The sequence below is a fragment of the Sprattus sprattus genome, assembly GCF_963457725.1.
Source record: "Sprattus sprattus genome assembly, chromosome: 19".
Lineage (NCBI taxonomy): Eukaryota > Metazoa > Chordata > Actinopteri > Clupeiformes > Clupeidae > Sprattus > Sprattus sprattus.
This window is the reverse complement of record NC_137917.1, coordinates 6,805,345-6,821,567: the sequence shown is the minus strand read 5'-3', so window position 1 is coordinate 6,821,567 and position 16,223 is coordinate 6,805,345. Positions and strand designations below refer to the sequence as shown.

The 16,223-nt window shown below is 44.3% G+C and overlaps 2 protein-coding genes across 2 annotated transcripts; one reads left to right on the top strand and one right to left on the bottom strand.

Moving 5' to 3' along the window:
• On the bottom strand, positions 1–10,455 carry ice1 (KIAA0947-like (H. sapiens); the record flags this gene model as incomplete). Its single annotated transcript, XM_080857379.1, has 16 exons — positions 10,350–10,455; positions 10,132–10,199; positions 9,685–9,722; positions 9,486–9,568; positions 9,294–9,330; positions 8,734–8,769; positions 8,443–8,571; positions 8,109–8,186; positions 7,463–7,698; positions 4,327–7,155; positions 3,730–3,898; positions 2,239–2,399; positions 1,908–2,098; positions 1,631–1,731; positions 1,420–1,518; positions 1–182 (listed from the first exon to the last, which is right to left on the bottom strand). The coding sequence occupies exons 1-16, from the start codon at positions 10,413–10,415 to the stop codon at positions 1–3; spliced, it is 4,503 nt and encodes a 1,500-aa protein (XP_080713505.1). The 5' UTR covers positions 10,416–10,455.
• Positions 10,456–12,324: 1,869 nt separating this feature from the next.
• pycr3 (pyrroline-5-carboxylate reductase 3) lies at positions 12,325–13,269 on the top strand. Its single transcript, XM_080858224.1, has one exon. The coding sequence runs from the start codon at positions 12,373–12,375 to the stop codon at positions 13,192–13,194; it is 822 nt and encodes a 273-aa protein (XP_080714350.1). The 5' UTR covers positions 12,325–12,372; the 3' UTR covers positions 13,195–13,269.
• The last annotated feature ends 2,954 nt before the right edge of the window (positions 13,270–16,223 follow it).

Here is a 16,223-nt window from a genome sequence, read left to right as displayed (position 1 = left end):
TCAGGGCGAGACCTTCCTGCTGAGTGAGGAGATCTGTGTGAGGCAGCTTGTGATCCCGGGGGGCACGCCCTCTGATGCCTCCCCACGCCATTCCGCCAGTGCCACCAGGGCTTCTTTGGGGTTGCTAGGCGACAGGTCGTATATGGCATAGGCTGCTGCTAACTGCACTTCCCATGGCACTCCTAGCAACAGGAAGAGCACAAAGACAAGACAACAGGATGAACACGAACCTCTGGATTATAATTTCTTGTTTATGTAGCACTCACCACACCTACAAATACTTACGGCCTCTACAGTAATACAAGTCTAAATAACAACAGAACAGAGAAAAGAAAAACAATGCCAAGTAAAGGCAAATGCAACTTGTACAGTAAACTCACTCAGTTAAAGGTGCATTATGCAACAATTATGCTTCAGGATTAGGGTTAGGATAAGCAGTTTAACCTTAAAATAACAGCTTAAAAAAAATTGGGGCGCTACAATGACATTTAATATGGAGAATCGCGTCGGTGCCATTGGCATAGCTGGGTCGATAGGCAAATAACTGCGTTCTGTAGTTTCGCCTGCCGCAGCCCGCTGACCTGACTTGTTTACCTTCTGCCGATCTAGTAAGTAGCTTATTTGCCGTCTTGCTTAGTCTTGTGTTGCACTTGCTTGATGTTTGACTGTGTAAGGACAGTCGTTGAGTAACTAGTTTGTCATAATGTCAAAGTCAGCACATTTCAAGAGATTTTGTTAGTTTTAGCTGCTAGCATACCTTTAGCGAATAGCTATTGATCCTTATTGCACCTTTAAGAGATAAGTGTTGACATACTCCTCACACTGTTTCTAAAGTAATTTCTCAAAAAAACTGAAACTACAGAAACATTCTACATTTTCTTTAGTTATTGAGGTAAGCAGACACAGGTCAATCTCTATAGGGTTCCTTTCCATGTTGTTAGCCACTTACATTATGAGCCTGTCAGTCAGTGGCGAAAACAAGCGGTTTACCATGGGATTCCAGTGACTAGTTGTTTTGCGGTTGCCAGTTAAAGCGCTCTTTTATCAATACTGGCCCCATTTAGATCGTTAAGGGTCCTTAGGAAAGATCTAATAATAGGGTCCAGGTTGAAAAATCCTAATGTTTCCCTTTAAGAGATTAGTATTGACAAACTCCTCATATGTCTGCCTCCACTCTCGCTAGAGGTCACTGCTGATGGTGGTACTGCAGATCGATGTTTATAATGGACAGCAAGTTGGCTCCAGGTCTAGAGAAATCCAGCAGGCTTTAAAATAACCTTGCTCTTGGCTTTACCTGTGTTTGCCTATTATGTTACAGGAATCTGGCTTTGAGAATTAACTAACACTGTTCAATACTTCTGTCTTTATTAACCAGCCCATTTCAGATACATGTGATGAGTTACAGACGCGGTCACACACCTTCTGAGTGTGCTTGTCTGCCAAACATGTTGATGACTGTGGCAATCTTGCAGACCGCCGTGGAGTATTTCTCCTTTATGCCCTGCTGCCCCAGTCTCCCTGGAACAGATAATGAAAAACAAAACAGCACAGTTGATTAAAAGAGTCTGTAGATTAAACCAACCCAACCCAGCACAGCAGAGCAGCCACGCCTGGTGCTTCCCTGACTTACCAATCAGTTTGAGAACAGCGGCTACGGTCACGTCCTGGATTGGGCCCTTCTGTGCCCGGGACTGGCTCACCCAGGCATTCATTATGGGCCAAAGCTCCTTCCTATAGAAGAACAACAACAAGAAGAAGAGTAGGAGGCAGAAGAGGAGGAAGGAGGATAAGTTGCCTGATGGATTGAAAGGCATGCGCTATATAAACAATCAGCAACAAATCATAGCACTGCTTAAAAGTGTAACTCTGCGAGATGTTCTAAATGGATGTTTCGCAAGCTCCTGTACCGGATGACGTTGTCATGCGTCCACATCCACTTCTGATGGGCACACAGGAGGTCAACAGTGAAGATGTATTCCCACGAGGAAGAGCAAAGGTCGTAACCATGGCGACTGTGTTGCTGAAACTGCATTTTCCCTCTTGTCCGTAGTGTCGCCAGTGTGCTACTGATCAGCTTAGGGATGCCACAGGGTGGGTTCTGGAAAGCAGTTGAAAAAAGTTTTTTTAAAATACAGATAACGCACAGCGTAGCTTAATTTGTTTTTGTTCCGTTAAAAGCAGGGGTTGTTTTTCAGTTAGCAAGACAGCCTGGAGGCAAGACAAATTCGTGTTACTGACCGTGTCCCAATGGAGGTAGGCGGTGAGGCAGCGGAGCACCTCCCCCTCTGCCCTTTTATGGGCGACGGCATGGATGGCTTTGCACAGGCCACTCCCACAGGAGAGGAGGCTGGGCCACGAGGTCACCATGAAGAGGATGAGTTTGGCAGCGTCCTGGAAGTCTGTTCGGCCACACATACAGAGACGGAGAAACACAGCACAGGTTCACGATTAACACTCCATCAACACCACAGTGCCAGTCAGTAACTACATCTCTATCTACGTGCCTATCCGTTTGTAGGAGAGTTTGTCTGTGTGTCCACCCTTCTGTGTCCCAAGCTTATCCTTAAAGATACAGTCTGCAATTCTGGCGAAAGGTTGTTGATATTTCAATTCAACAGCCATTCAAATGGCCCCCATCTCCTCTGTGCTCCTGAAGCAACGCTGGAGGTTTGCTGAGTGTGCACACTGAACCAAGAGGATTTGACTCTCTGGATTTGATTAATTTGCATTGCATTAGAATCACGGACTGCACCTTTAAGAAAGAACGCTTGGGTATTATTACGTTCATGTAGGTTTCAAAGTTAATGAAATGGCTGCAACGTCGGTCCGCTGTGGTTGTTCCTACACAATCCTTCATTGACGTGAACCAGTCAGGAGAAAGTCAAGTTGCTCAGGGTAAGTATAACATCAACCACTACCCTTTGTCAAACTAATCCTATTCGTACAGGGCCTAATTCACATCATTGTTTTTCCTTATCTACTGGTGTAAGAGACGGTCAGTTCCTCTGTTAAAGTAAATGATGCTAAATGCTATAAATGTCTTGGACGGCCTGGCATTGCAATACATCCTTAAAATCATTACTTCCTTTGATTGCTCAGACTGCCTAGACATCACATTCAGAGTCGGCTATCCTCCTAAGAAAGGTTGGGAATGGCCAATTTGACCCCTAATAGCTCACTTTGAAGAAACCATTACCCTAAACATCGTCCTGAACGCCAAGCTGTGGATTAACACTGGCCACAGACCTTGACCTGATCCTGACGCTGAATAACCCAAAATTAGGCAGTTTCCCAAAATAAGAGCCATTTAACTCCACATGTCTTGACCCTAAGTACTCCCCATACTTTAGAGACATACCGTACCTCAACACATCTCCTAATGAAGATATTACTGCCTTTCCCCTGCCTGCCAGAGAGCATAGTAGTGAAAACATGGAGTACTGCTGCAAGGACACATTCAGACATGTACATAGTTATTCTTAAGGGTTTCACATCAAGTAGGGTTTATCTGTATCCCTTCATCCTCTCCTTCCTAATGATACAAAATAGATTACACAACATTATATATAACCTATAGCCTACTAACACATAATATATAGGCTACATGTACATATTTATAAAATATGCACACGACAAACACGGAGCAATGTGTCCAGCCCAGGGCAACAGGAAGAACACACTAAGAAGGATAGATGCCTTTTGGAATGGAGTTTTCTATTAACAACTGACCTTCTTTCAGGAGACTATAGGCCAGGGTGTTTGCCTTGAGCCGATCCTTGTTCTGGCGGCACAGTGCAGTATAGACTCGACATAGGCTCTGGAGGTGATCCCCACCCAAGGTCGACCGTTCTGCCTTCAGTTGAGCCAAAATGGCAGACAGGAAGTCCTCCGTCAAAGACTGAAAGGGGGCACATCATAAAGGTTGGGTATGTACTTCAAATAATTTTTTCTACTGACAGCTGAAAAAGGGCATTTTTTTCACATCTCAATTAATTTCCCCATTCACACAGACATCTGTAGCCAGTGTCATTCATCTGTTCTTATCCATGGCACAAGGTACTTGAACAAGAATAATTGGATTGACGCCCACAAATACCGTCTCTACTGTTGTCAGTTGTGATAACTTGGCATGCACAGACAACTGAGATTAAAATAGTTGGCTGAATATTGGTATTCTGCATACAATAACCACATTTACTTTAATTTCCCTATGTGTTCCTCTAGCTAAATTATTAAAATTGATACAGTATTACCGCCCAAAAGCACATGCCAGGAAAGATAGAACTCTTTAAAAGCTTCGGAGTGCAGAGTGTGTTCGTTACTAACCTTATGCTTCGTGCAAAATTCAGAAACCACCTCCTTCTCTTCATCTCTTAGTATGGGAACTAATGAGATCCTTTTGAGGAAGATGTGACTTTTAACCACTGCCAGCAAATCAAAGCAAGAGCTTCCTATTTTTGTCAGTGCCTGAGAGATTGTACATTCTTTGCTGCTCTCTGTATTGTCCACCTGAACAATCGGCTCGTTCTTTGTGATGTGTAAGCCGTTTCGGGTCTGCAGATCTTTAGATTCCCTGCCCCCTTGTGGGAGCTCCATGGCGAGGTCTGACGGCGGCCTTGTGTTAACAGGAACAGGCGAGCCACCTAACCGTAACTTTTTGGCACTCTTTGGCAAAAGCACGTTGCTCCCGGCCCTCTTTCCTGTCTGCTGGGTTTTGGTGAAGGCTGTCGCCACCGAGTTGAAGCCGGATGACATGTGACTGCTGGTGGTCTGTGGGGGCGTGCTGGGCTCCGGCACGGGCCTGGCGAGGCTGACGTTCCCGCGCAGGATGTTGAGCGTGCGAGCCTGAGCCGACAGCTCTGGGTACATGGAGTCCAACATCTGCATGGAGTTCTCTTGTGCAGGGGCGGCGGCGGGAGACATGGGGTTCAGCGCGGACACGGGGTGCCTGCAGGGGACCGGCACGGCATGTTTGGGGGTGGCCGAGCCGAACTGCAGAGGAGAGGGGACGCCTTTGCAGGGGGAGGGGGTGGTGGTAGCGGGGGAGAAGGAAATCTTCTGGGGGCCATTCCGGAGTGCTGTGTTGGCGGAGAGCATAGAAGCGGGGTGGTCAGAGCAATCCTGTGCCGAGCGGCCCATCACATGTCCAGACGCGGGTCTCGATGGGTGGTCCAGTCTCACGGACTTGGGAGGGGTCCCCAACAGAGGGAGGAGTAGAGGGGGGAGAGGGGGGCCCATCATCGAGCGAATGCTCTGAAGAGATTCTGCGAGAGACATAATGGGAACCGGCCGAGGGGACTCCTCCAGGCCTTTGACCCTCGTGTAGCTGACCCTTTCTTCTAATGAAGGATCAGAAGCTCCAAATCCATTTGTATGGACAGCACCATCTGCAAAGGGCCTGAGTGTGGAAGTGCCATTGGTGAGAACAGGCCGGTTTGGAGTTTCAATTCTAGGCACACAGGAGTTGTCCCTTCGCATGTGTCCGGAGGATTGGTCTTGCATTCGCTTACGTAGCTTTGGCATCTGCCGTTCCTTCTCAGGCTGCGTGTCTTCTTGACTTTCTAGAGCCGAAGGAGCATTAAGGCCATTTGTTAAGGCATCTCCTATCCTCGAACATGACTGATCAATGCTTTTATTTTGCTCTGTCATAATGTCACCGTTCTCATCAGCAGAATGGTTTTCCACATCACCCTGAGCCATGGGACTTGGAGTTAGAGTTTTAATGCCTGTGCTACCTGGAAGATCCTTTGAGGGTTTGGCCTTTGATTCCTCTTTCTCCGAGGAGCCATTAATGCTTCCAGCGGACTGGTGGGTCTCCTTTCGCAAGTGGGCCACGCGGACCTTGCGCTGGAGACCAAGATAGTCCAGGTCCTCAGAGGACTCGGTGTCCACACACCCATCCTCTGAGGGTTTCTGCCCACCAGCTTCACACGCCTCCTCAGACACATCGGAGTTTCTGATCTTATCAGAGGGTGCCTGATGCTGGCCATTCCGCAGCTCTGCTCTCGAAGCTGAATTCACAACGTCATTAATATGATTGTGGGGATTCTGCTTCCGTCCTATTAATCCAGAATTCATAGGGTCACGATGATTCTCATCATGTCCATTCGGTCCCCCTCTAGAAGACACCATATTCACGACATCATTATGGTTCTGATCATGAGCGTTCTGTACCCCATTCAACGACCCTAACCTCAGGGCCACACCAGTGCATCTCTTACCGATCTCCACAATCTGTTCTGTGACTTGAGGGTTCAGAGCTTTGGCCTCAAAGTCTGTCAAAGAAGGTTTTAAAGGTGAGATTTGCTCCTCGTGCAGCCCACCATTGCACATCATCACCACCTCTTTATTCTTTACACTCTCAAGTGTAACGAGGCTATTTTTCCGAAGACTGTGTTCAGCTTCAGTGTTATCCACTTTGGCCTCCGAGAGTCTGTCCTCATTTGCAACATCAAACCCAGAGCTATGATGTGGGTCAACAATGTCTTCACTGTGGGCACCTTCACTGTGGGCACCTTCACTGTGGGCACCTTCACTGTGGGCACCTTCACTGTGGGCACCTTCACTGTGGGCACCTTCACTGTGGGCACCTTCACTGTGGGCACCTTCACTGTGGGCACCTTCACTGTGGGCACCTTCACTGTGAGCACCTTCACTGTGAGCACCTTCACTGTGAGCACCTTCCAGTCTGTTTTTGTTCTTACATGACAAGCTGTCTACAGGAGAGGGGTCCCACTCCATGTCAGCAATGTGGTCAGTGCACACCTGAGCTGAAGGCACCACCTCAGACTCCTGGGCTGCCTTCTCTTCCCTGCATCCCTCATTCTTACCAGGAAACTCGAACGTCGCTGGCCTGGGAGCCGGACTCCTTTTGCTCTTTCCGTTCTTGGAAATGTGGAGGCGGACGGCTTCTCCTTTCCGGTCTATGGTTTGATCTTGTGCGGTTTGATCTTTTGCGGCTGTGGGGGAGGACTGTTGGAACTTCACCTCAGGGGGGGACTCGGGGGAGCAGACCTGACTGCTCTCCTTCAGGCCGTTCGAGAGGAGGAGCACGGATGCCGCTGCCATCGCCGCCGCCTCCTTCAAGTCTTCCTCCTTGAATGTGTGGAGTTCTTCTGCCTCATCTGATAACTGCAAGTCTTCATCCACACCGCTCTGCAAATGGAAACACAAACAGATTTGAGCAAAATGTCAAAACACGAGCAAGTATTAACAAAATCACCCCCCATTAATGAGACCACGGTAGCATTATTAACTCAGTGCCTCTCTGTTTTCCCATTATGTAAAAACAAAAAAACAGCAAGGTGTTTGGCTTGGAAACGTTTTTCTAATTACCCCAATGATTACAGTTATTCCGGAAATCAGTAGCAGAGTCACAACCACATAAATGAGTAACGGATTTAATTTACAATAACATTTTTATTAAATTAAAGTTCACTGGAGGGAGGGAGTGAGAGCTTACCCTCTGATCGACAGGGCTGTGCACAGGTGAGAGTAGAGGCGGCAGCAATCTGAACAAATCCAAAATCTCATCCGCTGACAAAAGGCTTTCCTTACGGAGGGCAGGTGGCCTGACAGGAGTTCTTGGCAAAATGGCAGGAGATGGACGCAGGGGTGACATATGAAGACGTTCCTTAGGTACTGGAACATCAGACCGACTTAATGATGGCACCAGTGGAGGGCGACACATCAGGGATCCTGATGTACAGAAAAAGAGAAAGGACATAAATCATATTTAATATTGCTGGAATATACTGGAGAGAACATTTTCATAATACAGAACCTCTTAGGTAACAATAGGTCTTATTCATATTGCTAAACTTCATGTGACTCATTTGGTAAAGAAAGGGCTGACTACATCAAGGTATGGGTTCAATACCGAGGGAGCCCACAGACTGATAAAAACATATCTAAGTATAACAAACAAGTATATCTGAACAATGCTGTACATTGCTTTGGAAGAACGAATAAATGTAAATGAACAACTCTAATACATTTCTCTGTTACAAACAAACAAATAGCGGTACAGCTAAAGATGCCAGTAAGCCGCTGAATCTCAAAATGAGAAAGAAATGTATGAAATGTGTGAATGAGGATTCAGAACTCACCAACTAGGAGAGGTGTTTCGGACAGTGACTGTGGCTGCACGCTGTGCCAAAGGCCTGCTACCAGATGTCTGATTTTTCCTGTGGAAAAAAGGAAGCTTTAATGACAGACACCGCTGCAGGACCTCTACAGGCTCAAAACAACTAAGGCTACGGTGGCTCTTGCGTGCAAAACATGAAAACAAACACTAACAAACACAAACACAGTGCAAAATGATGACTTATTTCTGAAATGGTTTTGCAGCATTTGCAGCTCAAGGCTGCTCGATTCCAGTGTGACCATCCCAAAGACATGGCCTGTGGTGATAGGTCATTTTATGATGATTGGACAACTCACCTAGATCCATCAGGCTCTCTTCTGTTGGGTCAGTCTGCACCACTGCACTGCTCTTATGTATGCAGTTAGTCTGCACAGCTGTGCTGCTCCTCTCCGCCACGTCTGTCTGTACCACTGTGCTGCATAGCTCTGTTGGGGTAAAGGAATCCCTATTCAACGTGCGTATTTACTGAATTGCAAAAGTCTCATAGGTCCATCAGCATGACAGGCGAGTATGGCAAGTATGCAGTCGACGGTTGACTGAAAAGTCAGTCAAAACCGTTCTTAAGCCAACAAGGATTCTGGTCTTACCTTTCCTTTCTGTTTGCACTCCAGTGTTCATCTTTTCTGTTGGAATGAGAGGAGTTAAATTAATATTACAATTAACATTCTTTGCACTCAATGAATGGCCTATGTACATTCTTGAAACATAATGCACTGAACAGACATGAGCACTTAAACACCCTTAGAAAGAGCTCTTGTTGTAACCCATGGGCGACCGGGCCTTTTGCTCGGCAGAACCACATTTATGGAACAGCCTCCCTGACCACCTAAGGGCATCGCAGACACTGGACTCCTTTAAAGCTGGACTTACAAACTTTTTAATTCAGGAAGGCATTTCTGACCTTGTGTTAAATCTTTTCTGTTATGCTTCTGCTAATATTTAAATTTGTTTTTAATTTAATTGTATTATTATAGTTGATTTCTAATATGTAGGCACTCTGAGATTCTTTGGAATGAAAAGTGTGTTAAAAATAAAATGAATTATTATTATTTATTATTATTATTGTTAAAATCATGATTAATTTGACAGTGTGACAATCCTCTACTTCGATCAATAATGGTTTCTTCCACATCAGAACATATCTTACCTTTATTTGCTTCTTTTTCCAGTTTGTCCAGCTTTTCCTGTAGAAAGAGTGAATTAATGGGTGAATAAGTATATTTCTACTGTGCTTTTTCAAAAACGCCCAAAATGTTTTGCAAAATCACAGGGGGAAATCATTTCACCAGCAACATTGTTCACTAAAGCACTTATGACCGATGCACAGGAGGAGACTTACTTGTGTTTTCTGCAGTTTACCCTCCAAGGCTTTATTTTCTTTCTGAAGCAACGTTACTTCAGTGCTTTGCTTGAGATTTGAGTCTGGACAAATACAAATATACATATATTTCATAAATATAAATTCTGTATGTAATAGATTAAATCAGTGATTCTATGAACAATAAGTAACATGTACTGTAAACATCTGAAGAACCAACCTTGCAGAATTTTAAGTTGAAAAATGATCCGGTCTTTCCTGAAAAATATATATTTTTGAAAATATACATAAATTATTTAGGCAAGAATTGAACAATCCTGCCCTACAGTCTTGGCTAGCAGAGGTACAGGTAGAGAGAGAGGTAGAGAGAGAGAGGTGGGGAGAGAGAGAGAGCAAGATAAAGTGGAAGGGAGATACAATAGAGAAAAAGAGTGGTGCCATTAAAAGGACATCTGATTAACCATTTAAAACAACTAGATTGCCAACATCACATGCAAATCACTAGTAAACTGAACATCATGTTCAGATAAAGCTGAACTAAAACGTCAAGCATCACAAAAATCCAACTGTCCTTGACAGGTGGGTTCTCCTGTGAGTGCATGTGAAAGGGGCTGTGTGTGGCCTTAGCGCATGTTGGCACTGAGCGCCTTCTGAAATGCTAACTCACAAAGTCAGGGCTTCAGCGTCCCTGCTCCTCAGGTCTGCCGCACCATCACGGCATCGTTTCAGAAAGCCCTATTTCAAAGACAATGACCATTAGCAAGTGGTCCACAGGTGTGAAGTTAAACTTGAAAAGTGATTGTTCCAAATTAATACATTTTACAAAGTTGGTTTTCAATAAAGAATGTTTCAAAATGGCCGCTTTACATTTATAACAGAACGCACCTTTGTTCTCTGCAGTTCCTCTTGCATACACACATTGTCCTTGTGTAGGTTGTCAAAAGGAGCCATGTTTAGGAGCAACTCATCTAGATGACTGTGTAGTACGGTATTTTCCCTGCAAGTAAGATGATTAAATCCATCAAGCTAAATTCTCTGGCATAACAAGTTTGTACAACAAACCTCAACAAACTAAATATGCGTAATTAGCTGCCTAATATAACCAATACATATATAATTTCCCATGACGCCGAATTAAGATGAAGAATATCCTATGTTTCACTGTTTTACACTTCTTTGCCGTGCATGTAAAGGATAGTTACTTCTGATGAAATTTGGCATAGTCATGATGACAGACATTTAGCATAAACATCCTCATATATACAGAATCATCAATTCATTGGGGTCTAGAAAACATTTTCATAGTTCAGATTATTTTTCCAACAAAGAACCAAGGATAGGTCACATCCTTTGTTAAGTACGGTCAAATACAGCATTTAGTCTTCAACTGATGAGAGATGAGGACATTTGGTTTACCTCTGCGTTTTCTGAAGCTGTATTAAAGAGTCAAGGGTAACATTTAGACGTAATGATATGAATCACACACACATAAACACTCACAAACAACTACAGCCATTACAGCTTTGTAATGCATTAAACACATTTTCTCTGAAAATGCAGCCAAAGGAATTGTGACAACTGTGGGAGCCTGAAGAGATGTCTGCAGCCTGCTGCTGATATAATGTCTAACTGCTGCCTTTTTCAGAAAACAAAATGTAAATGAAACACCAGTAACATAATAAACAGGCATGTGAAAAAGGATATCATCGCATTTCTCTTTGAACTCGTTCAGAATTTTACTGTGGAAGGAAAAGACAACAGACCAATGTTACAATCACAGTCTGATGAGGACCGCCACTCAAAGAGAATTTTCATCAAACATTAATACACCACACACACACACCCACCCACCCACCCACACACCCACACACCCACACACACACACACATCATGACATATATGATACATCACTTTGAGGCTAATATGCAATCCAATGTATTAGCGACCAATCAGCTGAATAAAAATGCAAAGAAACACAATGAAAGTTATGTTGACAGTTATAGAACAACTCACTCAGTTTCGATTATCTTCTGTTTGAGTGCCAAAAACGAGGTCATGTATTCGTGCAGCGTCTGAGAACGAAAACACAACGTCTGAGATCAAACAAAACACCCTGTACAACTTCAAGGATCACTCCAGATAGCGTTAGCATGCTAGCTACAACTAACCCAATGTTTAAGGTGTTACTTGTTCATGTAAAGCACCGTATCACCATACCGGTAACAGCGACTTTTGGTGCACATGACCAACCAAATAGCAAGTTACTATATTCATTTGCCGACTATAACATCGCAATAAGGTCACTAGCCACTGTCAGTAATGTGATTTCACCTCATTCAACACAGCGCAGTTTTGACAAGTTCCAGCCGTTCCGTCCGGAGCAACTCCAGCAGTTTTCGCCTGATTCTCTCCGGGCATCATGGTACCAACCTAAAGACACCCCAGGACTTGAAAAATATGAAATAACACGCAAAAACATGAATAATAGCCTAAACACCACAAACTAAAACTTCTTCAAAAGCATGGGGCACAAAACGGATTTACGATGTTTGCCTGGGGTCCAAAATAAGGACCTTAGGTGTCCATTACAAAGCCGGTTTCAAACTCTTAAAAAAGAAAATATGTGAGGGCTCCTGTATCTCTTATATTTCATTTTAGTATGTTCTTAGACCTATTATGTGACACAGAATATACTGTAGGATTAAGCAGTATTTAACAAACTAATCGGACAATGTCGCCAGTCAGGCAAACTATGAACTACTAAGAGCTGAATTGAGGACGCCTTTATTATACGTCATTACTTCTTTCAAAATCGTCGCACATCCAACGTTGCACGAGCACACTTATGACCAATCTTGCAGTCAAGCAGCAGAAAAAAACTGTGTTTGACACGCTAAGAACCGTTAGGATGGCGTCTGACTTATCTCACCTCAAGATTGGTTTCATTGGTGCAGGAAACATGGCCTATGGCATACTTAAGGGAATCCTCAAATCAGGTGACATAAACCCTGCAAACGTCACAGTGAGTGCACCATCAATCAACAATTTCCCTAGATTCCAGGAGTTGGGTGTGCATGTCATACACTGTAATGGGGATGCTGTGTCTGAGGCTCAGTTGGTCTTTCTAGCAGTGAAGCCCCATTTCATCCGTACTGTTGTCAATGAAGTCTTGCCACATTTAACAGAGCGACACATCATCGTCTCAGTAGCTGCTGGTGTCACTCTGGAGACTCTCGAGCAACTCTTGCCGGCTGGAGTTGAAACTGTGCGCTTAATGCCGAACCTACCCTGTGTGCTCCAGGAGGGGGCGCTGCTGTTCGCTAGGGGGTCATGCGCCACACCGGAGACGGCCTCCCTTCTTAAGCACCTGCTGTCTGCGTGTGGTTCCGTGGAGGAGGGACCAGAGAGTTGGATCGACATTCACACGGGTCTGAGTGGCAGCGGCGTGGCGTTCGTATACCTGTTTGCTGAAGCGATGGCAGAAGGGGCAGTGAAGATGGGTATGCCCAGTGCGCTTGCTCAGCGCATTGCTGCACAGACCATGCTGGGTGCGGGCCGCATGCTGAGGGATTCGGGGAAACCGGCGGCGGTGTTGCGAGGAGAGGTTTGCACACCAGGCGGCACCACGATCTATGGCCTTCACGCCCTGGAGAAAGGGGGAGTGAGATCGGCCGCTATGTCCGCTGTGGAAGCTGCCACTGAGAGGGCACGAGAACTTGGCCGAAAGTAATGTCATGAACTCATAGCACCCAGTCACACAGATATCCTGCAGAATTAAGCATTTCTAGCTGTGAAGTTCACAATAAATGAACGTTTACATTTAAAACAAGACTGTTGACATCCATACTAAAACCTACATCTTTCTTACAAAAACTAAAATGTTTTGAAAATCAAAAGAATGTTCCACCCTCTCACTGGATGATGAACGTGCATGCCTACAACTTATGCTGAAATGTCAGAAACCAGAAGCGACAAAAGGTAAAAAGTGAACTCCCATGAAAATAACGCTTTAATATACTCCTGAGAACTGTACTTCAGAAAAAGTTATAACATCCTTTGAGATTAGTAGATGGCACTCATTGCAACTAAACATTTTTGTTTCCTTTGTACACTAAACCTACAAGAATGTTTCAATATATTGACCTTGCAGTACAAACGTTCCTGTCAAATTACATGGAAAAATGGGATTAGAGTCGAGGATCAGGACTTCATTCCATTCAGGCAATGGCATATTGGTCACTTGTGGTGTCTACTTGGCTAAAGCTCATCTGCAATCAAACGTCCTTGGTTGATTTTGTTCACCAAATGTGCTTAACAATTGGATCAAGTAGGCTAATTCTTATGAATATTATTTAGCTAATCTGAAGGTAATGTACACCAGTTTATTTACCCTGATACATATGCATTACTGTCTCATCTTCCTGCTATGACAAAAGTGGTATTTGTCCAGGTTAGGCTTTCAGAGGTAACTACTCCATGTAACTACAAGTCAAACTACTTCTGTCTTTGCTTTCAAATACACAGTTTTCAAATATACTCTTGTCCAGTGTGGAAGGGGATGTAGCTCAGTGGTAGAGCGCATGCTTTGCATGTATGAGGCCCCGGGTTCAATCCCCGGCATCTCCAGTGGTTGCTTTTGAGGTTCAACTGGCATTGACATTAGCATTAAAGATAGTAGTAGATTTACACACTCTGACAAAGACCACAGTTGTGTACCACCTCCCCAGTTCAAAGGTGGTTGAAGCATGAATATTGGGTGGAGCTATTCTAACACTTCAAGATACCTACACTACCTACGACACTTAACTGGACTTTCAATCATAGTTTCTAAACTCCTTCTGTTAATTCTCCACATGTTGACCTGGAGCTGCAGAAAGGTTGTCTGGGAATTCCCCGCCCCCTTCACTGAATTTCATTTGCTCAGTTAGTCTGGCGAACTACTCAATGGCGGTCCACTTCAGTCACGTAATTGGACACTCCTTTAACCAATCAGACCAACGATACTATTCAACGATACAACGATCGGTAATAAAGCAAACACATATTTTTGAATTGTTCCAAGGGAAGTTTCTGTTCTGTTTTCAAAGAAAACTTGCCTTTGAAATCATCCAAGACATCCGCGAGAGCAGTATCGAAGTTTTGCTGTGCTTCGGCGGCCTCCATGTCCAATGTTTTCAAACTCTCTTTGCCGTCGATTTTGTTACGTAGTCGTGGTTAGTTTAAATCCGCCAATGGCGCGCCAGGTAGCCAATAGCCAGTTTGTGACTGGCTCCAAGGATCCTTACAATGCTGAACTAAACTGGTATAGCCGCCTTGCCAGACTGACTCTGAAGGCAAAATCAAATTGGCCGGAAGAAAAGGGGCGGGACTTCCCAGACAAGCAGAAAGGGACATTCGCCATCAAAGTTAAACAGGACATTTGATACGAGTGGTAACAGAGATATCGGACAATTTAATTATGAGAACTTGATAGATACAGGGGATGAAGCTCAGTGGTAGAGCGCATGCTTTGCTTGTATGAGGCCCCGGGTTCAGTCCCCGGGATCTCCTTGGGCTATTTTGAGGTCCTATTGGGAATGACCGTTCATATTTTAGGACGGGGAGTCTTCATAGAAGATGGAAATGGCAGTGGATTTCAACCCTGAAGTGAAGATACATAGACCATCTTGAAGGGCACAGACATGTACCACCTCCCCTGTTCAAAGGTGTTTTAAAAATGAATGTTGGTTGGAGCTCTACTATAACCTCAAGATATGTACCCTACCTACAAAATATTACTGGAACTTCAATCACAAATTTTAAACTCTGAGTTTGAAACCTTTTAACAGATGAAAAGTTTACGGGTTTGCATAGGATGGAAGGCATGGAGCTTGTTAAACTTTGTTGTGTAGAATGATACATCATGCTATTGATGACAGATTTATGTGATATATAATACAATGTCAAATAATAATATAACCATGTGATATTATTGCCCACTAAAATGGGCACTCATACAAAAATATGACACTTTATTTAACTGCTCAGTATTGATGTGAGCGGCAATGGAGGTAAGTAACGGTCAAGTTTGGACCAGCTGTTTGCTACAGGGGATGTAGCTCAGTGGTAGAGCGCATGCTTTGCATGTATGAGGCCCCGGGTTCAATCCCCGGCATTTCCATGGGCTGCTTTTAAGGACAAACTGGGAATGACCCCTCACATCTCAGGACAGAGGAGTTGACATACATAGAAGATGAAAATGGCAGTAGATTTCAACACTTACCAGGGACAATGAACATCTGAAGGGCGCAGACGTGTACCACATCCCTGTTCCTGTTCAATGGTGTTAGAATGAATATTGGGAGGAGATATAGTATAACCTCAAGATATGTACCTCACCTATGACACCTAACTGGAAATTGAATCGCAGTTTTTAAACTCGATCTGAAACTTTTTTAACAGATGGAAAGTTCATGGAGGAGTTGCTCAGGATGGTGGAAGTGGAGCTTGTTAAACTTTGTAGTGATAAATGAGACATCATGATGTTGATCACTACAGATTTATGTGATATATAATACCATGTAAAGTATAATAATATAATCATGTAATATAATTGCCCACTAATGGCTCTCTGAACAGTTGGGTCCTCATGAGCTACTTGAAGGTAGAGAGGGACGCCTCTGCTCTGGTACTGCTAGGCACGTGGAACTACGAATGAGAATAGTCTAGATTGCCGTACTTGCACAGGCGGCAGTGCTAAACGACGCTCATTAGATGAGC